The sequence below is a fragment of the Natator depressus genome, chromosome 3 (genome assembly GCF_965152275.1).
Source record: "Natator depressus isolate rNatDep1 chromosome 3, rNatDep2.hap1, whole genome shotgun sequence".
Lineage (NCBI taxonomy): Eukaryota > Metazoa > Chordata > Testudines > Cheloniidae > Natator > Natator depressus.
This window is the reverse complement of record NC_134236.1, coordinates 168527065-168551271: the sequence shown is the minus strand read 5'-3', so window position 1 is coordinate 168551271 and position 24207 is coordinate 168527065. Positions and strand designations below refer to the sequence as shown.

At 43.1% G+C, this 24207-nt stretch overlaps 2 protein-coding genes across 7 annotated transcripts in view; both read left to right on the top strand.

Annotated features, from left to right (window-relative positions):
- The window catches only part of RCOR3 (REST corepressor 3), a 37540-nt gene extending 33074 nt beyond the window's left edge, over nucleotides 1-4466 (top strand). For 3 of the 4 annotated variants that reach the window (XM_074949310.1, XM_074949312.1, XM_074949311.1), the window contains exons 11-12: nucleotides 531-772; nucleotides 1202-4466. In XM_074949310.1, coding sequence (XP_074805411.1) covers nucleotides 531-772; nucleotides 1202-1540 — 581 coding nt within the window. In that variant the 3' untranslated portion in view covers nucleotides 1541-4466. The remainder of the gene's footprint in view (nucleotides 1-530; nucleotides 773-1201) is intronic. The other variant, XM_074949313.1, reaches the window with a different exon arrangement.
- A 3323-nt stretch (nucleotides 4467-7789) lies between these two features.
- TRAF5 (TNF receptor associated factor 5) overlaps nucleotides 7790-24207 on the top strand; it is a 36864-nt gene continuing 20446 nt past the window's right edge. For 2 of the 3 annotated variants that reach the window (XM_074947131.1, XM_074947129.1), the window contains exons 1-3: nucleotides 7790-7912; nucleotides 19649-19770; nucleotides 20830-20976. The gene's annotated coding sequence lies outside the window, so the exon portion shown is untranslated. The remainder of the gene's footprint in view (nucleotides 7913-19648; nucleotides 19771-20829; nucleotides 20977-24207) is intronic. The other variant, XM_074947130.1, reaches the window with a different exon arrangement.

Here is a 24207-nt window from a genome sequence, read left to right as displayed (position 1 = left end):
AGTAGACTCATGCTATTGAATTCTGCTGCTCCTTTCAGTCAGATGCCACATGGGTTTTTGGGAAAGGAGCTAGCTTAGCATGCAGCTAGCTGGGGGAAGCCTACAAAGAAGACCTGTAACCATCAGTTGAAGCTCACAGAGTACTGTTTTCTCCCCCTCCAAAAATATCAAATGGTCTATTTCACACATCAGAGACCAGCCGTGTGTGGCTGTAGGGAGGGCCCTATCAATTACCAGGATCTTTAGAAAAATCAGTGACAAACCCTTACTCTAGTGAATAATTTATACTTTCAAGGCTATCTTTGCAAGGAAGAGTCAGTGTGGCTTTTGGGAATCTTTTTGGTTTGTCTGGTTATTTATTTATTTATTTATTTTAAACGGAAACTATAGTCTACCTTCTAATGGAGAGGTTCTTAAAATTAAAGTGAGCCCTTAGCTGTAGGCCGCAAAGGCCATATTTGTATACATACTTCACAAATAGCTGTGCTTGACCGGTCCTTCACAGGTGTATTATTTACTTTGCCTTTCAGGTGTACGCAAATATGGTAAAGATTTTCAAGCTATTGCAGATGTAATTGGCAACAAGACTGTTGGCCAAGTGAAGAACTTCTTTGTAAACTACAGGCGTCGGTTTAACTTAGAGGAGGTGTTGCAGGAATGGGAAGCTGAACAAGGAACCCTGGCTTCTAATGGTGATGCTTCTACTTTAGGGGAGGACACAAAAAATACTTCTAATGTGCCATCAGGAAAGAGCACTGATGAAGAAGATGAGGTGTGTTTTGTGTATCACGTATTAGTAAGCATGAGTTGAGGAATAGCATTTAATTCAGTGAAATATAATGTGAGGTTAATCTGATTGTGATACACTAGTGTACTTGAAGGCCTGATCTTGATCTGATAAGCTTCATTGGGAACAAGACTGGGCCTCTAATAGTGAATTTCTTATGAATGTATTTACTGTTAATGAAAATTTAAAAAAAGGAAGATACCTGATTCTAGAAAAGAGAACTGCATTGTTTCATCAATATTCTATTTTTTCGTTGCGCTATTCAGCAATTTAGAAATTAAAATGCTCGGTAACTTTTGTTTTTTCAATGTCAAAAAAAGCTTGTGCTTTCTAGATAGTGGACACTGGCAACCCAAACTGCATTTTGTTCTGGACAGTATGGCTCTTTTTACATTCCATTTTGTCTTTGTGTAGGGACAAGCCACGCAGATCACTCAGGGTTTAGGCCCTTCGCCTGCTGCACAGGCATCTGCTCCAGCAACCCCGGTAGCAACTTTGAACCAGCCTCCTCCGTTACTTCGTCCAACACTTCCAGCTGCTCCTGCTCTCCATCGTCAGCCTCCACCACTTCAGCAACAGGCTCGATTTATTCAGCCAAGACCAACCCTAAACCAGCCCCCACCACCACTTATCCGCCCAGCTAATTCTATGCCTCCTCGTCTAAATCCAAGGCCGGTATTATCCACAGTCAGTGGCCAACAGCCACCCTCACTTATTGGAATTCAGACAGAATCACAGTCCACTCTGCACTAAAGAAGTGAAATAGGTCAGAACTATCATAACTCCTTCGATAAAATTTTATCAGTGTCCACTTTTCTCAAATAATGAAGGGGAGAAAAGAGCAAGCCTTCCAAGGTATTCTGAAGCAGTTTTACACAGAGAAGCAAGCTAATAATCTTAGCAGTGGAATCACAGGAACGACCATCTATAGAAAAGAATCTTCTGTGCAGAAGACTTGTACAGCAAAACAATGCCTACAGTTCAGCCCTCATCCATACAAATAACTGTCGAAGGAAGCTAATCTCTTTAGCAAATAAATGTTCTGTGCACCAAGATTTTGTTTAACTGATTTTTTTACTCTATTTATTTTATTAAAGTTCTTTATATTGAAACATCTTAGTACAGGAATGCAAAGAGTCTGGCAGATTTAGGAACTGTGACAACTCCTTAACTGACAGTAGAAATAAATGTGGGGGATTATTTTTATGTTTTCCTATGTTAGGAGTGTAAGAATCAATAGTTAGCCTGCAGTTCAGATATACAATAGAAGTATTTCATGCACTTTTAAACTATAGACTTTTTTTTATAGCTTTCTCAAAACAGACTTTACTTTCTTTAAAATACTTTCTCATTAAATACTCCTTTTGAAAGAGTAATCTGAAGATCTGCTCAGCTGTTGTACCAAACGTGTTAAATCTAGCAATGTGTTCTAATCTTATAAACCCTCTGCTACCAGGCTTCTGATTTCCTAGTGCAAAACTGTAGGAAGTGGATGTGCCAGCAACTTCCAGGTCCAAGGAGATGATGAAAAACGCCAGTAATGACCACTATTGTAATGTGGCTACTCCACTTATTACACTTACAGTTGCAGTACAGTGGTTTTTAATCCCTTTGTAAATGGTCATATCTAGAGTTACATACTCTATATTATTGCTCTTTACCTAAAGCTTTAACTAAAATACTGGTAATGCCAATTAGCAGGGAATGTGTCCTCAAATGTTATGACGGTGGGACTATGTGAAACAACCTAATTTCAGAGAAGGCTAAATGGTTATCTCAGCTTTCCCTTCCCCCATCTGGGTTTGTGTTTTTGTTTTTGTTTTTTGTTTTAGTTGTATTAAATCAAATACAAAACAATTAAATAGTAATGCAGGTCTGCATTTGGTGTTTATTGATCCTTCTAAATTTTTTTGGTTAGGAGTTGGGGGACTTCACTGGAGAAACTAAATTATCTGAAATTATAATTTGTGTCTTCAGTGACAAAAAGGTAAAATGTGAAATTGTAAGTTTGTCAGTTCTCCTAAAACAAACTTAGGCCAGAAACTTGGGTAAGGAAGTGTTTTTAAAGTTACTGTTATCAAATTGTTTGGGAACCAGTGTGGACTGGGTCAAGCTATGGAAAAGTGTTTGCTTTTAAAACACTGTGTCCTGCACCCATATTGACCACCACACTGTTCTAGAAGCTCTTTTAGCTGGAACAGTGTTTGAATATTTTAAGTGTAATTTCATAACTCTCTGTTCTAGGCCTAATATAGACTGGCCTTAAAAATAAACTGGATCTTCAGTTTGAATTTGGAATTTACAATCCTCAGTCTCCTACAGATTCAGTGGTTCAACTGTCCTGATGTTTTACGGTTTAACAGTTTTGCTGAAATCTTGTATCTGTGCAAAGGGAAGTTCTTGTAGAAGCCTTTTACCTACTACATTTGTAACTTTAATATTAAAATCAGACGTGTAGCCTTAATTATGGTTACGGTGTCAACCCTACATAAAAACACATTTCAGAAATGGTAAATTTAGGAGACTTTGTTTTTTGAAACATCTGTCTCTGCTAATGTTCTTAGCTCTAAGTACAGAAGTCCCTTTTGGGGGTTTTCTTTCACACCAAAATTAGATTCCCAGCCACTACATGGACATTAGATAGTAGCTGTTCCAGAAAGAAAAGCAGCATTATAAAACCATGAAGAGTTCTTCGTGATCATTGGAACTTTTGTTTTGGGGGTCAAAAGGGTCCCTCAAACAACTACATGAAGTCTGGCTGACCTCCAGACTTTCAGGCTGACAAGAACCCTGTCTTGTGCATTTTGACACAACTGTTTAAATAAATATCTAATTTTAATTGTTACCTAAGTAGAATGCATCTTTCAGTATTTTTTTAAGTATTGATATCAAGTCTCCCTGGTGTGTGTACTGTACCTTTGCTAATTTTTGTCTTGTCTATTGTCAATAGAATTTCAGTATGCAAAATGTTGGGTGTTGCAGTACAGTTGGACACCACTGACTGCTATCAACTGTTCAGTACATTGTAATTCAATTTAATCCTGTTTAAATATTCTGTAACTGGGCAAAGGTGCTGTATTTGGGGGGCAAGGGTGTAGTGTACTTTAGTTTACGTACACTGTGGCACACAGGAGGGAAACCTTAGCAGTTGTAGTACTAAAAAAATGTACATAGCAAAATGTCCTTTTTATTGTGTGCTTTGCAGAATATGTGCATACAGTTTGCACGTCTTGTTTTGGGGGTGGGAGTTTGTTTTTTAAACAGTGTTTTTGCCTGGAAGAGTGATATGCTTGCTGCTTAATCAAAGGATTAAAGTTTTAAAGGAATCTGTGTCTTCTATTTTTATGTACCTTGTAATGGTCTGAAATTTTAGGGCCCTTATACTGTGATTATCTTCTAAATTCACTTATATTTTTTTAATAATTAGAAATAAAATTATACAATGGTGTTAATTTCAGTGGAGATTTTGTTTTTGCCATACCACTAATCTCCTGGTTTTGTCTTTTTATAACTAGTTCAGGAAATGAACTCGACTAATTTTCAGGTTGTCTTAATTTTGTTACTTTTAAGAAATATAAAATGATTGCACACCTTTATTAAGTTTGGCAGAGAAAGTGTATCCTACATTGTTTGGAAACAATATAACTTCACAGCTCTTCTTTTGTATTGTTTATTCTCAGTTAATAAAGAAATCTAAACAGCGACTATTCAAAATGAATGGGAAAATTAAAAGTGCAAGGTCTGATCTGGATAAAGTGTTTCTAGGTTCAATAATCTGATGCACAGAAATGGAATATAGAGGCACACAAAGTTCCAGTCTTAGTTGTTCAGCTTTAAATGACATTGATTATGAATTGGAACATTACCTTTTGGTACTATAAAAAGTGTACATAGCACTTCTAAGACAGTTCCTACTTGGAAGAATTTACAGTCCATATAAAGTAAAACATGGAACAACCGTTACATTATGGGGGATGCTAGATGGACACAGTGACATTGCAACTGTAAGAGGGACTCTGGGGAAAAAAGTGTGGCTTGTGTATAAAGGTGACTAGTATGGGCTTGTGTGTCCTGCTTGCAAAGGAGAGGAAGCAGCTTGAAAGAAGGTGTGAAGCTCAGAGCAAGAAATGAAGGGAGTAATAAGAGGAATAGGTTGTGCTTGTGATAAGGGAGAGACTGGGAGAGGCAGGGATCTTCAAAATGTGTTAAACTGGAAAACCAATGAAGGGATTTGAGGGATTGCTCTGAAATCTTTAAAAAAAAAAAAAAGAATAAAGAGCAAATAGCCCTTTAAAATAAATCACTAGTGTGCAAAACAAGCATTTTATTATTTTAATGTAAAAATTGGGTAACTTTAAGTGTAGTTAAACTACAAATTCTTATTCTGAAACTGAAAATTGGTAGGAGTAAGACCTGAATCCCTCTGGTTTGTAAAAGTAGTTACAGGATGTTATGATAAAGACACTTGTCTTCAGAGAGCAGGACAGTAAGTGAAGGGTAATGGACAAAAAGCTCAATATAATTATGGTCCTGCTAAAATTATATTTATAGACTGGTATAAATTAATATAAATCTTTGCTTTTTTTAAATGGAGAGAAGAATGGGAAGCTAGGTTTAAGTGCTTTACGAGGAATACTATTAAAGGGATATTGAAGTGCATGGAAGTTACTTGCACAGCTCTTAGACACTATCAGAGTTGATGATGACTCTAATATTGAACCTGCCTTTTAAAAAAAAAACAAAACATTATTTTCTCCTGTTGTGTTTTTTACTAAATGTTCCTTAAATTAACCTTTTGATGGCAATAAGCAATACCTTCATAAATGATCTGGAGGATGGTATGGATTGCACCCTCAGCAAGTTTGCAGATGACACTAAACTGGGAGGAGAGGTAGATACGCTGGAGGGTAGGGATAGGATACAGAGGGACCTAGACAAATTAGAGGATTGGGCCAAAAGAAATCTGATGAGGTTCAACAAGGACAAGTGCAGAGTCCTGCACTTAGGACGGAAGAATCCAATGCACCGCTACAGACTAGGGACTGAATGGCTCGGCAGCAGTTCTGCAGAAAAGGATCTAGGGGTTACAGTGGACGAGAAGCTGGATATGAGTCAACAGTGTGCCCTTGTTGCCAAGAAGGCCAATGGCATTTTGGGATGTATACATAGGGGCACTGCCAGCAGATCGAGGGACGTGATCGTTCCCCTCTATTCGACACTGGTGAGGCCTCATCTGGAGTACTGTGTCCAGTTTTGGGCCCCACACTGCAAGAAGGATGTGGAAAAATTGGAAAGAGTCCAGCGGAGGGCAACAAAAATGATTAGGGGACTGGAACACATGAGTTATGAGGAGAGGCTGAGGGAACTGGGATTGTTAGTTTGCGGAAGAGAAGAATGAGGGGGGATTTGATAGCTGCTTTCAACTACCTGAAAGGGGTTCCAAAGAGGATGGCTCTAGACTGTTCTCAGGGGTAGCTGATGACAGAACAAGGAGTAATGGTCTCAAGTTGCAGTGGGGGAGATTTAGATTGGATATTAGGAAAAACTTTTTCACTAGGAGGGTGGTGAAACACTGGAATGCGTTACCTAGGGAGGTGGTGGAATCTCCTTCCTTAGAAGTTTTTAAGGTCAGGCTTGACAAAGCCCTGGCTGAGATGATTTAATTGGGGATCAGTCCTGCTTTCAGCAGGGGGTTGGACTAGATGACCTCCTGAGGTCCCTTCCAACCCTGATATTCTATAATTCTATGGAAGCCCTTTGAAGAGCTTGCTTCCTCAGTACCATTCTCCACCAGCAAGGATGCTTAACTTCAGATTGCTAAAGTCACTTTCAATGTTTTGGATGCCTGAGAACTACTATGAGATTCAGGGCAATAATTAATTTTGCTACTTCCTTTAGCAGGTAACTTGCTTCAACCTTTGCAGGGGAATCAGCTTGGTCTGATGGCGCTTTTCCATTGCTATGTACTATTATCCTGTTGTCTTTCATTCAAATCTGCCAACGTGTTTCACAAATCTTAAAACTATGTATATATGTATGCTGGGTGCACTTCAGCACTGAAAAGCAGCCACTTCCGGGAGAGAAGTGAACATTCTCTAAACAGCACATAACAAAAGTAGACTAGTAGTGGATTTAATTTAATTAGGAAATGTGTGGTGGTGTCATTTCTGCATTATACTATTTATGAAGACATACCCCTGACTTACTTCTGAAATGTACAATTTTTTATTAAGTGGGTGGGTGTCTGGCTCTGTCTATAAAATCATAGGAGTTACATGGTACCAGTGTTTAGCATTACTGTTTGTTGTGTTCCATGTAGCCAGTTGCATTTTGGAAATGGGTAATATTTTCTATTTATTTCATAAGATTATTTGAAATTTTGGCCTGGTGGCTTCAGTGACTTAACAGGTGTGTAATTTTTACATGTGCCTAGTCCCCTGAGACTACCGTGAATAAAGTTACAATCATATTTAAGCTTTTGCAGAAATGGGGCCTTAACTAGGCCCCACTCACGCACTTCCATAATTTAAGACACTTGCCAGTTGTTTCTCGCTCTGCCCGGCGATGTACAGCATGAGCTGTTACTGCTCGTAGCCCGGCTCTTAGCCGCGCCCGCAGCTGCGGCGTGGGGTGATGCCGGAGGCTCAGGGCGTGGAGAGCTGCTGGGGGCTTGGCTTTTCCCTGCACCCTCCAGCGGCTGTGGGGCTTAACCCCTCCATGCGGGGACAACGCTGCGAGCGCCTCTGGCGGACGAGGCTAGAGACGAGCCAGAGCTCGCGGAGGGGTAGGGAACAAAGCCACAATGAACCGTAGCCAGGAGGTTGCTTAGTAAATGATGCCCGGACTCTGCAAACCCCTCCCCGCTGGTGGCCCGCCCCTCTCTGGGAGAGCGGAGCCGAGCCCCGCTGTGCCCCTCTCTCTCCCCACCCCCGAGGCAGCGGGGCGCGCAGTTGCCGTGAAATCGAAAGCAGCGAGTCGCAGCCAGCGCTTCCCTTCGCCGCGCCCGAGCCTCGCCGCGCCCTGTGCTGGTTCCCCGCGGACGGGGCCGGGCTCGGGCTCGGGCTCGGGCTGCCGAGCCAGCGCGGATGGCGGGAAAGTTTGCCGAGTCGGACCCGGCTGCTGTCGGTGAGTAGGGCGCCAGCTGGCCCAGGCGGGCGGGGGTGGGAGGGGCAGCAGCCCCGCAGCTCTGCCCCTGCGACCCGGGGCACGCTGAGAACAAAGCCCGGCTGCATTGACAGCTCCGCCCCACGTGCGAGGCGAGCCTTGCCCCCGCGGGGCCGGGGCGCCAGCTGCAGAGGCGGCGGGCTGGGCTGGGCTGGCTGCCAGGGGCCGCCTCCGTGCCGCTCGCTCTCGCGCGGGGCTTGGGCCGAGGCGTTATGGGTCTTTGTGTCTGGCTCCGCAGCCCGGTCGTTGCAGCCCGCAGGGGGAGGCGGCGAGGCCGCTGCCGCTCTCGGAGGCAGGCGCAGGGCACCGGCGCCAGAAAATGCAAAAGTTCAGCTTCTCGTAGTAACACTCCCGCGCCCGCCTGCTGCGGGGTGTGCGTCCTGCGGGAGGCCCGGCCGGGGCGAGCCTGGCTGGCCGCTTGGGAGCGTCGAGCCCCTCGGGGGCCGCCGGCGCCGCCCTTCCACGCCTCGGAGTCCCAGTGCAAGTCACCGAGCGCGTGGGCTGCACCGGGTTTGCGGAACTGGCCTCTCGCGTGCTTGGAAGTACCCGTTATTTCTTCTTCCCTATAGCCAGGGCTGGGAATTGGCTCGGTTCGAGCTCCCCTAACGCCCGGCAGCAGGTGTCCCTGTCTGCTGGCGGGAAACGCAGGCAGGAAATGCCTCTGTTACCGGAATGTCTGAGCCACACAAAACTGGGAACCTTTTGAACTTATTGTGACCTCAACTCTGGTACCGTTCTGTTGTTTTAAAAAAATCATTTCGAGTAATGCTTATGCCTAGTTACTTTCTGATAGGGCTCAAGCCTCTCTGAAGGAGTGAATTAGGGTCAGGGTTGCTGGGTTGAGACAGCCCAGCGTGGGTACAGGGCCCTTCGGCTTAGATTAAATTAACACACACGTGCACCCTTATTTAAGTAAGCAAAATTTTCCTTGCAACAATATTCACTGGCTCCGGTTTTGTGGTGTGTGCACTCCGTAAGTCCTAACAGCTGCCAAAGCAGCAGCTTCCTATTGGATTGTCAGTCATTCTTTAATATAGCTAAGCCACTAAATGCTCTCTAAAAGACCTAAGTGCTTTCCTCCTTTATTATGAATTTAGATGTAGCACTAATAACGCTTTACAAGTTTCTTTTTAGTGAGACAAGGTCAATTTAAAGAACCTGAACACAGATAATACACTATAGAGTTCTTTATCTTCTCTCTCTTTGTGTTTATAAGACCCTCATCACCACAGTATATGATTTCCTTTTTATTTATAAAAGCATAAATAAGCACCCGTTTCCTGTGTTAAATTACGTAAGGGCACCTAACATCATAAATTTCTCTTACCACCCTAATGAATAAGTACCAACCAACAAAACAGAAGATCCCCAGGGCAGGTATAATACCTCCCTTTTAACACTTAGTGCACCTCCTTCCCCCCTAATGCTCAACTGAAAATGTGGGTGTTTTGTAGCATGCCCTGAAGGTTAACAGATCTGGATTCTGGCCAATGAGAGGTGGAGAGCAAATTCAAAAGTGGAGGAACTCTCTTGACAAATGCCTTTTTAGCAGCTCTGACCTTTTTAAATTGTAGAGAATCTTACTGCATTGTATTATGCAATGAGGGATGTGGTTGTACTTGATTAAAGGTGTGCAAGGGGTGTGTTTACTTGTGAGGCACAAGGCTTTGATCATGTAAAGTACAGTCAGCCATCTGAGAACTGGCAGAGAGGAGCGCTGATATTACTGTGTTTATTGAAGCTTGTACTACTTTGCTTTTTGTTCATGTGGCTGATGCCAGGAAGCATCAGCCAGTACCATTTTTCCTTTCATAACTTCCTCTTACACGTGGGGTGAATGAAAGGTTGCAGTGCTTTGTTTACTAAGAAATAATTCTGTCAAGGTATTCAGGTCAGTGGGGGGCTCTAGGCTGGGAACAGTAGTAGACACTTCTGTTTTTAAACCATTCTATTTGAAGGCCTAAGAGCACAACACTGTACAAAAATGAACAAATAAGCAGAAAACTTCAGCTGTTCCGTCACTTTATGGTACTGGAGGCACTGGCCTATAAAAATATCTTGTTTGCATTTGTATTTTTTTTTCCTGTGGACTTCTTTGCACACATTCCTCTATGATTTGAGCTGATTAGCACTCTTAGTGGGGCACATGGTATGCTGACTCTGAAATGATCCCTAGAGCAACTGACCCCTCTGTCCAGTGGACTTAAAAACACAAGATGAAAAGAATTATCCACTTTGAGAGTAGAGAAGTAGGAGGCAGATCTGGGTCTGTTCTCAGTTTTACTACCTACTGACTGGATGTCCTTGGCAAATCATTGAGGTACATAGACCCCAGTCCTGCAAAGACTTAAGCACATGCTGAATTCTGTGCAATGTGGGCCCAGTTAACTTCATGGGGACACTCATAGTATGTTACGTTAAATGTATGCTTAAGTTTTTCCTTGTGTGTGTTCCTTACCTCACTTGGGTGCTGTAAGATTAAGTTCATTAATTGTAAATTGCATTGAGATCATTTAGTGGAAGGTAGTGTAGAAATGCAAAAACCCCTAGTGACTACATAAACCACAAGGAGAAGAGCAACCTACAAACAAATTTCATCTAACTCAGTCATTATAAAATACAAACACCCAGTCATATTGCATTTTTCAGTCTTTGCTATTTTGGGACGTATTCTGGTTTAAGATATAAAGTTACCCTTGTTAAGTCTGGGATAACTGGACTTGTGCCTAAAGAGCCAGGATGTGGCTCTTAATAATAGATCAAAGAATAATTATAAGCTATTGTTTACTATTCCCTTAAGTATAATAGCTATATCTCACAACTACTTAAATCAGAAATGTAATGGATGACAATACAAATGTGGGCTGCTTGCTATTGTCTGTGAAATCCACCTCTATTTATCTCATCCATGACCACTGTCCTCCGACTCTGTATTATGGCTTTTCTTCCTCCCTCAAGGACCCAGTGGTTGGAACTCCATGTGGTCCATGTTTGTGCTGTGCCCAGGGCCGGCCAGAGGCGGTCACTCAAGAAAGAAGCCAGATGTAGGATCTTCCTTCCCAATGAGTAGAGCTCTGCACAGACACAACATTTGTATCAGCATCCGATCTGCAAAAACGATATATAGGTGGATTTGCAGGGCTCTACCAATGAGAGAGGGGTTGGTAAGGCCACTGTATCTAAACCACTAGTTTTCAACGTATTTATCATTGTGGGTCGCATGTGCATTACATGGGCCACAGGTTGAGAACCACAGCGTGCCACCTCCCCCCCCCCCAAAATCCCCCACAGTCCCCTATGCCCAGCGTCCCCCACCCAGAGACCCCTCCAGAGAGCGGGGCCAGGAGCAGAGTCCTGGGTGCAAGGCTGGGCAGCAGCTGGATCTGTCTTGGGACCTGGACCCCTGGCACCTGGCCAGGAGCGGAGTGCCCGGCGTGAGCCAGGAACTGAGGTGTGGGGCCAGGAGTGGAGCCCCACCTAAAATCTGGGAGTGCTGCAGCATCACCCACCCCCTCACTGCTCAGAGCCCGCACCACAAACCTGCCCAGAGACCCACTCTCCTGCCTCCCTGAGGCACTTACCAGCCCTATGCTGGCAGGAGCGCTCATGCAGGCTGCCAGATACTGTCTCCCCCTCAGCCAGCCCCCTTTCAGATAAGAGCCGCAAATTTTGAATTTTTTTTAGTACAAAGCTGGGCTGCAGCTGTGTGCTAATTGGACTGTGGGTTTAGAACTGCTGATCTAAATGTTAAGTCCCCTGAAGTACAAAACAGTAAAGCTGCCTCCACAGTGTGTGTCTGTCCCTGCTCCACAGTCTGCAGAAAGGATTCGTTCCCCTTCTCTCAGCAGAGGTCCCTGGTGCCCAGTCAAATGGCTTGTGCTGGCTGCTAAGGAGAGGGCTTTGTTCAAAATAGCTGGCTTGCATTTGCTCTGTAAATGATTGATCGTAAAATTATAGCCCTCTAATCATACAGGATGTATGATGTTTAATAAGAAAGCATATTTGTTTAACATCCTTCTCTGTTTACCATGCACAGTATTTTGAAGATTGTTTTTTTTAAGCTAATATTTCCCCTTTATTTTAAGAGCAGCCAATCTGCGGTGTCACCACCGCTGCCAGTAGCGATTTCAGATGGTCGCTGAAAATCACTTCTGCTTTCAGACATTTGATAGTCTCTTATTGCTAAAAGTTCAGTCTTATTTCTTAATCACATCAGACATAGTGGTGTGACTGAATAAGAAAGAGAGCTCATGAAGGAGGAGTGATCTGAGAGCCATGCATCCGATGAAGTGAGTTGTAGCTCACGAAAGCTTATTCTCAAATAAATTTGTTAGTCTCTAAGGTGCCACAAATACTCCTTTTATTAATAATGTAATTGAGCATGGGAGGGGGGGCAACCTTTTGTGGGGGTGAATTAAGATAAGAGTTTAACTTTATTGTAGTAATTCAAATGAATAAGCGGAGTTGATTCTGGGGTTTCTATTCACATGCTGATTAAATAGTCCTTTCAGAACAAATCAAATTGCCAAGAGTGGTGAAAATTTAAAAACAAAAAGCTTTTAGGCTTGCACTGGATGGTGATGAGCAAATCAGTTGAATCCCTGTATAGTAGCTCTCAGTGAGTTAATAGGCAGATTTTTATAGCCCATCACTAAGACCCCAGTTTTACAAAAAATGCAATGGTCGACTCATCTGTTTGCAAAAGTGAGACCTTATTTTGGCCCTGATGCACTTCCATTTAAGAATGTTTTTAAAAAAGAACTAGTATTATGACCTTTCTTTATCTCTCATCTTCCTTTTCTTCTCTCTCTTCCTGCCCCTTCTCTCTGTTGCCTCTGTCCCAATACACTCCCCCTTCTCTGTTTCAGAGTAGCAGCCGTGTTAGTCTGTATCCGCAAAAAGAAAAGGAATACTTGTGGCACCTTAGAGATTTACAAATTTATTTGAGCATAAGCTTTTGTGAGCTACAGCTCACTTCATCGGATGCATGCCGTAGAAAATACAGTGGGGCTATTTTATATACACAGAGAACATGAAACAATGGGTGTTATCATACACACTGTAACGAGAGTGATCAGGTAAGGTGAGCTATTACCAGCAGGAGAGAAAAAAAACCTTTTGTAGTGATAATTAAGGTGGGCCATTTCCAGCAGTTGACAAGAAGGTGTGAGGAACAGTGGGGAGGAAATAAACATGGGGAAATAGTTTTACTTTGTGTAATGACACATCCACTCCCGTCTTTATTCAAGCCTAAGTTAATTGTATCCAGTTTGTAAATTAATTCCAATTCAGCAGTCTCTCGTTGGAGTCTGTTTTTGACATTTTTTTGTTGAATTGCCACTTTTAGGTCTGTAATCGAGTGACCAAAGAGATTGAAGTGTTCTCCGACTGGTTTTTGAATGTTATAATTCTTGACGTCTGATTTGTGTCCATTTATTCTTTTACATAGAGACTGACCAGTTTGGCCAATGTACATGGCAGAGGGGCATTGCTGGCACATTGGTAGATGTACAGGTGAACGAGCCCCTGATGGTGTGGCTGATGTGATTAAGCCCTATGATGGCGTCCCCTGAATAGATATGTGGACACAGTTGGCAACGGGCTTTGTTGTAAGGATAGGTTCCTGGGTTAGTGTTTTTGTTGTGTTGTGTGCGGTTGCTGGTGAGTATTTGCTTCAGGTTGGGGGGCTGTCTGTCTCCCAAGATCTGTGAGAGTGATGGGTCAGTCATCCTTCAGGATAGGTTGTAGATCCTTGATGATGCGTTGGAGAGGTTTTAGTTGGGGGCTGAAGGTGATGGCTAGTGGTGTTCTGTTTTTTTCTTTGTTGGGCCTGTCCTGTAGTATGTAACTTCTGGGTAGTCTTCTGGCGCTGTCAATCTGTCACTTCAGCAGGTGGGTAATGTAGTTGTAAGAATGCTTGATAGAGATCTTGTAGGTGTTTGTCTCTGTCTGAGGGGTTGGAGCAAATGCGGTTGTATCATAGAGCTTGGCTGGAGACAATGGATCGTGTGGTATGGTCTGGATGAAAGCTGGAGGTATGTAGGTAAGCATAGCGGTCAGTAGGTTTCCGGTATAGGGTTGTGTTTATGTGACCATCACTTATTAGCACCGTAGTGTCCAGGAAGTGGATCTCTTATGTGGACTGGTCCAGGCTGAGGTTGATGGTGGGATGGAAATTGTTGAAATCATGGTGGAATTCCTCAAGGGCTTCTTTTCCATGGGTCCAGATGATGAAGATGTCATCAATGTAGAGCAAGTAGAGTAGGGGCATTAGGGGATGAGAGCTGAGGAAGCGTTGTTCTAAGTCAGCCATAAAAATGTTGGCATGCTGTGGGGCCATGCAGATACCCATAGCAGTGCCGCTGACTTGAAGGTATACATTGTCCCCAAATGTGAAATAGTTATGGGTGAGGACAAAGTTCAGCCAGCAGGTTTGCTGTGACATTATCAGGGATACTGTTTCTGATGGCTTGTAGTCCATCTGTGTTTGGAATGTTGGTGTTGAGGGCTTCTACATCCATAGTGGCCAGGATGGTGTTTTCAGGAAGATCACCGATGGATTGTAGTTTCCTCAGGAAGTCAGTTGTGTCTCGAAGATAGCTGGGAGTGCTGGTAGCTTAGGGCCTGAGAAGGGAGTCTACATAGCCAGACAATCTTGCTGTCAGGGTGCCAATGCCTGAGATGATGGGGCGTCCAGGATTTCCAGGTTTATGGGTCTTGGGTAGCAGATAGAATACCCCTGCTCGGGGTTCTAGGGGTGTGTCTGTGTGGATTTGTTCTTGTGCTTTTTCAGGGAGTTTCTTGAGCAGATGGTGTAGTTTCTTTTGGTAATCCTCAGTGGGATCAGAGGGTAATGGCTCGTAGAAAGCGGTGTTGGAGAGCTGCCTAGCAGCCTCTTGTTCATATTCCGACCTATTCATGATGATGATAGCACCTCCTTTGTCAGCCTTTTTGATTATGATGTCAGAGTTGTTTCTGAGGCTGTGGATGGCATTGTGTTCTGCACAGCTGAGGTTATGGGGCAAGTGATGCTGCTTTTCCACAATTTCAGCCCGTGCACATTGGCAGAAGCACTCTATGTAGAAGTCCAGTCTGTTGTTTCGTCCTTCAGGAGGAGTCCACCCCGAATCCTTCTTTTTGTAGTGTTGGTAGGAAGGTCTCTGTGGGTTAGTATGTTGTTCAGAGGTGTGTTGGAAATATTCCTTGAGTCGGAGACGTCGAAAATAGGATTCTAAGTCACCACAGAACTGTATCATGTTCGTGGGGGTGGAGGGGCAGAAGGAGAGGCCCTGAGATAGGACAGATTCTTCTGCTGGGCTAAGAGAATAGTTGGATAGATTAACAATATTGCTGGGTGGGTTAAGGGAACCACTGTTGTGGCCCCTTGTAGCATGTCGTAGTTTAGATAGTTTAGTGTCCTTTTTCTTTTGTAGAGAAGCAAAGTGTGTGTTGTAAATGGCTTGTCTAGTTTTCGTAAAGTCCAGCCACGAGGAAGTTTGTGTGGAAGGTTGGTTTTTTATGAGAGTATCCATTTTTGAGAGCTCATTCTTAATCATTCCCTGTTTGCTGTATAGGATGTTGATCAGATGGTTCCGCAGTTTCTTTGAGAGCGTGTGGCACAAGCTGTCAGCATAGTCTGTGGGGTATGTAGACTGTAATGGATTTTTTACCTTCTCTCCTTTTGGTACGATGTCCATCTGTTTGCATTTGGAAAGGAAGATGATGTCTTTCTGTATCTGTACGAGTTTTTTCATGAAGTTGATGGACGACCACATTTCTTTTCACTCTCTCTCATTATCCCTTTCCTGTCTGTTTTCTCACTTACCTTCATCCTCTCCTCACATACTTAAATCATCCTTTGCCCCCCTTTACTGTTTCCTTCCTCCTTTCTCTTGGAGGGTCTGCAAAATACTTCTAGCTGCAGAAGAAATTGGAAAGGGGTACCTGAACAATAGCATGAAACTAGTGCTTTCTTCTCACTTACAGAGTGAAATTGACTAAAACTGCCAGGAGTTCTTATGGCACTTTAGAGACTAACAAATCAAATACATTTGTTAGTCTCTAAGGTGCTACAAGGACTCCTCCTTGTTTTTGCTGATACAGACTAATACGGCTACCTCTCTGAAACCTGACTAAAACTGGGATCCTAGTCCATCTCAAGTTCTCTTTTCAGGGCTTTCCCCAAAGCTTTCCTAGAAGCAGATGACATTTTCTGGTGCTGTGCTCACATAAAATTATGCTTTCCTCCAAGCGCTATCTTGTGCAAGTGAAACAAAGTAGGAGTATCACTTCCTTCTACATCTACCAAACTTTTGTGGAAAATCCATATAACGGCAGTTATTCTGACCTCCAGAAGTGCACAGGTTGCATATACTCAACAGCTCAGTCATGATAAGTCCTGAGGGCAGATGTCATTTGTAAAGATGGGGGGGGGGGGGGGGGGGAATCAAAGTCCCAATCCTACAAACCCTTAACCATGCTAGTAGTCTTAGGCCTTGTCTGTACACGAGTTGCACCAGTTTAATTGTCCAACTGAAGCAAGGCCCTACACTAAAACTTGATGGCATTTCTATCTGTCTGTTTGCCTGTATGCAGCACAATAACTTTTGACCACTGAATCTGATCCATTCCAAATTTCAGGAAATGTTTCTGCCCACTGATTCCTAGAACTTGTTGATTTGGGTGACAATCAGAATACTGGAAAAAGACGGAGGACAAGAAAATGGAGTCCCTTGCATCTGGTTAACAGAGCTGACCGTTTCAACCATCTCTGTCACTGTAGATCAAAGAACTGGTTGATGGCAGCCATTAACAGCTTCCAGCATAACAACAACCTCATCTCAGCTCTGCCCATTGTCCCAGTGCTGTTTATAATATTGACACCCTGACTTATCTCCCAGATAGAAAGAAATAATAAGAATGTGAGGGAGGAAGAAGGGCATGGAGGAATGAGAGGGCACCCAGAGCCCCCCTCGGTGGGAGGAAGAAAATGGGACTAATGGAGTGTGGCAGAGAGAAATGTGGGGGCGGAGGGGAGGACACACAAAGGTCCCCTGTTCTTTGTAAACAGCTCTCATCTCAAACCTGGCAAATTCACTACCGCAAATGCATTGCTTACAGTGTATTTGTCCATAAAGGGTAACACGTAAGGTCTCTATTGAAAGATTGCAATTCATTTATGTTCATAATTGTAGCATGATCTGTGTGGGGGTAGTTTTGAAGGAATAATGAAACTATATTGAAGTTTATACTCTTATGGTCCTAAAGTTAAAAGGAGTCACAAGGGAGTAACATCGGAGTGATGGCCTGTTCATGCAGGAGGGAGTTGCCACCCAGCCCTGGTTAGCCGGTGATGTAATGCAAGGCTCTGTTGTTTACCATTGCCCATCCCAGAACAGTCAATGGAAAACTATCAAAGACAACTGCAAACAATCAAAACCACTTGGAGGTAAAAAAGAAACATTATATCAGTTGGGGGAATTGTCAGGTCTATGACTAAAAATAAAAGACTGTTACAGTATAACCAAGTGGGGCAAGGCATATTAGATCCAATTACTGAAGAGACGTCTTCTTGAATGAGGGTTTTTGTCGTAAAATATTTGGATCGTGGTTCCTGTAAAGCCACCCAGCTCTGCAACAGACTGCACGTTGGCGGGGGAAACTTACTTTTAGATAGGAAGAAGTAACTATAAGTGTAGGCCCAAGTTTGTTATTTATGATCTTATTTTGTATGGTAACCATTTCTTTCTATCACACTCTCTTGTTTGTAGTGCAGTCTCTCTGCTTGCTTAAATAAACCTTTTGTTTCATTACAAGTGTTGTGTGGTTTACAGGAGCAGTGGTTTAAGGTAAAACTGGTAAACTGGAGTACACTGCTCCTTTGGAGGCAGAGGACCTGGGATTTCAGGGAATAGCCAGTGTCAGGGGCTGGATATTACAGGGGAATGCTTCAAGGGGACTTGGGGACTGGGGTGCATCTATTGTTAAGGCAAAAACAGGGCTGGCATAGCCCAGAGGAGGGGGCTTGAGTGGCTGAAAGGTTGGCAGTGGCAGAGGGTATAAAGGTTTCAGAGTAACAGCCGTGTTAGTCTGTATTCGCAAAAAGAAAAGGAGTACTTGTGGCACCTTGGAGACTAACCAATTTATTTGAGCATAAGCTTGCTCAAATAAATTGGTTAGTCTCTAGGGTGCCACAAGTACTCCTTTTCTTAGAGGGTATAAAGGTATCTCTCAGTCCTGGGTTCCCTGAAAACTGTTACACATTGGCATGAGGGAAGAGTGGGAGGGTTTCAGGAAGTCACTGAAATAGAGGGGGTTGGGAGGGTAGCACAAAGGAAGCTGGTGGCGGGCGGGGGGAGATGGAAGGATGAAAGGAGCCCCCCACTGTATCCATTTAGCTTGGCAGACAGAAGCAACAAAGTGGGCGACCATCTAGTTCAGTGGAATTGAAACTTTTTTTCTGGGGACCCAGTTGAAGAAAATGGTTGATGCTCGTGACCCAACAGAGCTGGGGATGAGGGGTTTGGGGTGTGGGAGGGGGCTCTGGGCTGGGGATGAGGGTTGGGGTGCAGGAGGGGGTCAGGGCTCTGGGGTGGGGTCGGGGATTTGGGGTGCAGGAGGGGATCTGGGTTGGGGGGCTCAGGGTTGGGGCAGGGGATTTACCTCTGGCGACTCCCCGTCAGCGGCACAGCCGGAGTGCAGAGGCAGGCTTCCCCAATGTCCTGGCACCTCGGACCGCACTGTGCCTGAAGCAGCCAGCAGCAGGTCTGGCTCCTAGGTGGAGGCGTGCAAGCAGCTCCATGTGATTCTTGCCTCCCCTCCCAGCTTCCATTGGCCGGGAAGTGGCTAATGGGAGTGCGGATCCGGTGCTCGGAGCGGGGGCAGCGCACGGAGCCCTGTGGCCCCCCTGCCTAGAAGCCGGACCCACTGCTGGCCACTTCCGGGGCACAGCGCTGTGCTGGAAAAGGTAGGCACTATCCCGCCTTAGCTGGGCAGCACTGCCGACGGGACTTATAACATCCCGGTCGGCGGTGCTGACCAGAGTGATCCAGTGCCTGACATGCCGTGACCCAGTACTGGGTCACGACCCAAATTTTGAAAAATGCTGATCTAGTTTAAATCTGTTTCTAAACCAATTTACTTAAACTGTTGCAAACTCCAGTATAGTTGCTCCAGTATAGTTGACTTCAGTTAAATTGGCAAGTCTGGTTTAAACCAAAATAAGACTATCCGCACAGCCTTTTGCACAGATCTAATGAAATCCATTTAAAATAGCATCTTAAATTAAACCGGTGGCAATTTCTCATGTTGACACGCCCTTATTCACCTGACTTGAGTGGCTCTACCTGTGTGAGTAAGGACTGCTTGTGTAGGGAATTACAAGATTGGGCCCTTTGTTTTCTTTACGTCTTTACAAATGCCATGTTTCCTTGTGACCAAAGAATTGTCAAATCAGATACAGCTCCATTGAAACTGGCAACATTTTAATGAAAACTATAAAATGCTCAGCAAGGAAAAATGTGAAAAAGCGTATTTCTAAGCTTATGTTTCTCCAGAGACAATAATTCTGCAGTGGGTACGGTTGTTTTCAACCCTTATTATTATTTCAGTCACTGCAGCAGAAGTTTAAAGGAGGAATATTCTTAAGGTTTGCCTTTCTGTCCTAACATTTTCTGTGTTTGTTTGTTTTGTTTGTAGAGGTGATCTTTGCAAAGCTAGTCTTGGGGGATTTCCACTGTCTTGCTGTTTAAAATCTACCATAGTGTTGTTTTAACCACAAGCCATCTCACTTTCTGTTCAGGAACAGCCACAGTTTTCAGGTACGGTTCTATCAAAATAAATCTTCTAACTGTTGGCAATTGACTAATAATGGCACTTATATTTACCAGGTTCAAAGCACTCTTCAGACATTAACTAATTTTAAACCTGATGTTTAAATAACATGTGGATTTGTTAATGTAAACCTTTAGAATTTAAAAGGGGTTGAGAATGATTTTGTAGTTTAACTTTAAGAGTTCACATCAGATTATGTTGTTGCCAGAAGAGACATTAAGACATCCAAGCATTGGCACAGAAATTTAAAAGTGACTGTAGAAAAGGAAAGACTTAATTATTAAATTTCACCATATTATAGTTTGAGGAAGAAAGGTGACTCTTACCATATCAGTGTTCTTTTTGATAAAGTTAATGTGATACTCTACACACTTGAGATACTATTGTAGGAAAATTAAAGTGTTTTAATGAATGACTGGATTACTGTGTACTAAGTGTAGTACCAATTTTACTTGGCTTATAGCTCTTGAGTGCTACCTTTTTATACTTACAACTATTACTAGATGTTAAGGACAAAATTATTTTTCCACAGTTAAAAAACACTATATTTAAGACTAATGCTGTCCACGTTATTGCCAAATATACCAATGTAGATATACTATAGAGAAATCTTTGTACAGTAGAAACTCGCTAATAAACATTAATGATTGGGAGATCCATAGTAAATCAGCCAACATTACAAATAAGCAAGTCAGCAGAAAAAACACAAACTCAAAACTTCTGTAGCACAAAAAGTCCTTTTTTGGTTTTTTTACATGTATAGTTTTAATTATTATATATATGTACACACCATAGTGTACTTTGTAAAAAAAATAAAGAAGTCTTTTAGTCTTATGGGATCTCACTACAATACTTGACTGTTAAATCTTCACAAAGAAGTAGAGTGAAATTGCAGGGTGTTAATGAGAATTTGGGTTTGAGGATTAGCAAACTGATAATTAGCAAGGTTTTACTGTGAACTTATAACAAGGTGACATTTGAATTCAGGTTGCATAAAAATCAGTTATTTACAAAGCTAATTGAATTTGTTTTTGTGCTTTCTGCAGCAGCATCCCCTGTGGATCTTCAAGCCAGTATCCAATCAGGAATTATTGCTGTTAGAAGTATTAGCTCCTGCATACCAACTGTGGCTACTGTTGTGTGGCCACTAAGGGCTTAGGCCAGTGGCAGAACAGCTCATGAGGACTGTGCAGGTAGGTGGAATGGGAGCCAGCCCTCCAATACAATGAGGGGTCTTCTTCCTCATGGATCCTCAGGATTGAGACGCTACCCAGCATACATCCAGAATCCTTTCCTCCCCTACGGGAAGCACTCCACAGGGTTGTGGGGATCCGTGGATGTGGATTGCATTGCCAGTGCTTAAAGTATATACTCCTAATATGTGGTAGGCCAGCTGTTATTTTCAGGTGATTCCGTATAATCTGCCATATCTTTAATCTGTATTTAATTATATGCAGTAGTTCTTTAACCCATTTTACATTTCCATACGTTGTGATATAATTCGAGCACTCTCTTGTCCCCGTCAATACAATTAATGCATGTCAGGGCTCCATATTACCAGTAAATCACATTGCTGGATGCTGTAACTGTATAGCCCAATAATAGAGTCAGTTGGACCACTTTGTCCATCAGGCAGTTTGAATGGATAATTTAATGAATGGTATTCCCTTCTTTTCCTTCATGTTTCTCTCCCCACACCTCCACTGCAGTGAGTTGATCTTAGACCTCTAAAGTATACCAAATTTTGCAAGACATTTCACATTTTGGCTGGATCAGACTTCCTGTCCTAGTGCACCACAAAGGAAGACAGTTTTCTGAGGGAGGGACAGAGAGATTCCATTTGCTCTGCCAAATACTCTGGAGTCACGGGCATACTAAGTTGAGAGCCAGGAACGATGAGTTTAAATTTTATCCCTTATCACTGTTGTTTATACTTCCATGTACTTCACGGCCCTTACTGCTGAACAATGTCTTATACCCCAACCCTAAAAGGCAATCAAGATTTAGCCTCCCATTTTATAGGTAAGAGAGTTGAGCATAGAACCCAGGTCTCTAGAATGGGAAGCTCAACTCGTATACACTGAGCCACACTGTCTTTCAAAGTGAATGTACTGAATAATGTGCTTTGGTTATCTTATCTCTAATTATTACATCATTCTCCTATCTTGGAGCTAAGACTTGAAACCAGGATTCCTGGTCTCTAATATTCTACTGCTGTCTAGTAAATAGTCGTGCAATACTGGCAAGGTGTGTTCCAAGTCCCACTCTAGTGGCTGGTTCCCAGACAGGTTTATAGTTACTTTTGTAGCTCAAGTGGTAGAGTCTGAGCTGGGAATCTGAAGATCTAGGATTCAAATCCAGTTGATGACCCATATAGGTGGACTTAATGGTTGCATGTGATTGAATTTGTTTTTTTTTCCAGTTTTCTTTTTAAAATGTATTTAATTCACTTAGTGAGAGAACATCATTGAAAACTGGTTTTATAGTTAAAAACATGTCATTGATAGTGCACACAATATAGGAATTCCACACTTTGGCCATTTGTCACACATTTTGGTTGCTGGCATAGGCGCCGACTCCATCAGCCAAGCTCCCCTCCCCTCCGCTCCTCCAGCACCTCCCGCCCACTGCCCCGCTGATCAACTCCTCCTCTTCCCTCCCACCGCCTCCTGCATGCCATGGAACAGCTGTTCTGCAGCATGCAGGAGGTGCTGGGAGAGGGGAGAAGTTGGGAGGGGGTGGGAAGAGGCATGGTGGGGCCTTGGGGAAAGGGGCAGGACTGGGGGCGGAGCAGGACAGGAAGAGGCGGGGTGGGGGCTTGGAGGAAGGGGTGGAGTGAGGGTGAACCTGGGGCAGAGCCGGGGGCAAGGAAGTCAGCACCTGTAGTTGCTGGTGTCACACATTGGCAAGTTTGAAGATTGAGATGAATGGTTGACCTGTTTCAATAATTTGTTGGCATGAGGGCAACATTCTAGGGAGTAGTATCATCCTGATTGACTCATACCATGTTCCACTCAGGTCCTACTATGTGTTCTGCGTATATTTATGAACAAATAATTTAGATTATACGTGGCCCATATAAATGGAAGGTGCATAGCCTCATTTGATCTGGTGCTAATTAAGGGGGAATTGACCTGATTTAGGACAGTTTATTTTTTTTGTACTGAAAACTTCCCATAGTAGATTTTTTTTCAAAATAGTGTGGCTTAAGGATTTATGAGAGTGAGAAACCTATTGTAAAACAGCATCTGCATACAGAAAGATATTTTGTATGCATTGTGTTTATCCTGCCTTTGATGAGGTTGCCCTTTATTATGGTGGCATGGGTGTAGGTTGCTAAAGCAAAAAGCAGGGGTGACAGTGAGCACCTCTTTATTGTGTTGCTACCAAGATCTAGTTGTTCTGAAGCTGTGTGAATAGTTCTCATGTGGGGATATGGGCTTAGTGACTATTTAAACCAGTTTTGCAATGTAAGGTCAAAATTAATTATTTAATACAGCATGTAGAAATTCCTCTAAATAAAATCCTTTTTTTGTATTTAGGGTTACTGTGGAAATAGAGGTTTAATTTATTTTACATTTTTGTAGTGACACAGTGAAAGTCTATTTACAGATCTGTTTTGTGTCTGTTTCCCTTCTGACACATGTGTCTCATATTATCCACCCCATCTAATGTTTTTAAAACAATATTCTGATGTGTGTGTGCACGCATTATAATAGTACAGTATGTTCACTTTGCATACTTAGCTGTTTGACATACAAAAGTTAAAGCATACAGTACCTCCTGTGTTGGTCAGACATCAGTTTAAGCAGAAAGTTGATTCAGTTAACCCATAGAGCTCTTTATACTGCAAAGATTACTTTTTCCTTTGCCTGTTTTGCTTTGGTATGAGTTGAAGGAACAGAGTCATCAAATAGTTGAAGCCGGAAGTGGTATTACAGTATCTGCATCCTAGTTTCCTGTGTCTAGCGTGAGTTGCACAAGACATACACATTCATATAGTCATCATGTTTATTTGTAATGGTTCAGATCATATCATCTTGGATGTTTTGTAGCAACAGGCTTGTTTACACTGTAGTAATGCATAGCTACACTGCTGAACTAGTCATGCTGGGCCAAATTCAACACTGATGCAAACAGGTGCAGCTCAGTGACTTATACCAGTAGTGAATTTGGCTCTAACGGCTCAATTCAGCAGTGTGAACCCATGATCTTTTTGAGCAGTGCAAGACCTGGAAGGCTACAGGTGCTGACTCCATTGATGGTTTACTTCTCTGTTGAAAGATTAGTTTGTAATAGAAGCCTGGACCAGAAAATACAAACGTATTGGACAAGGAATTGCAGTCATGTGCTCCACAACTCCTTGTCCCCATCACTATGTGCTGAGCTAGCTCCCCTTTCTATCCCCTAGAAGGGAGGCAGAT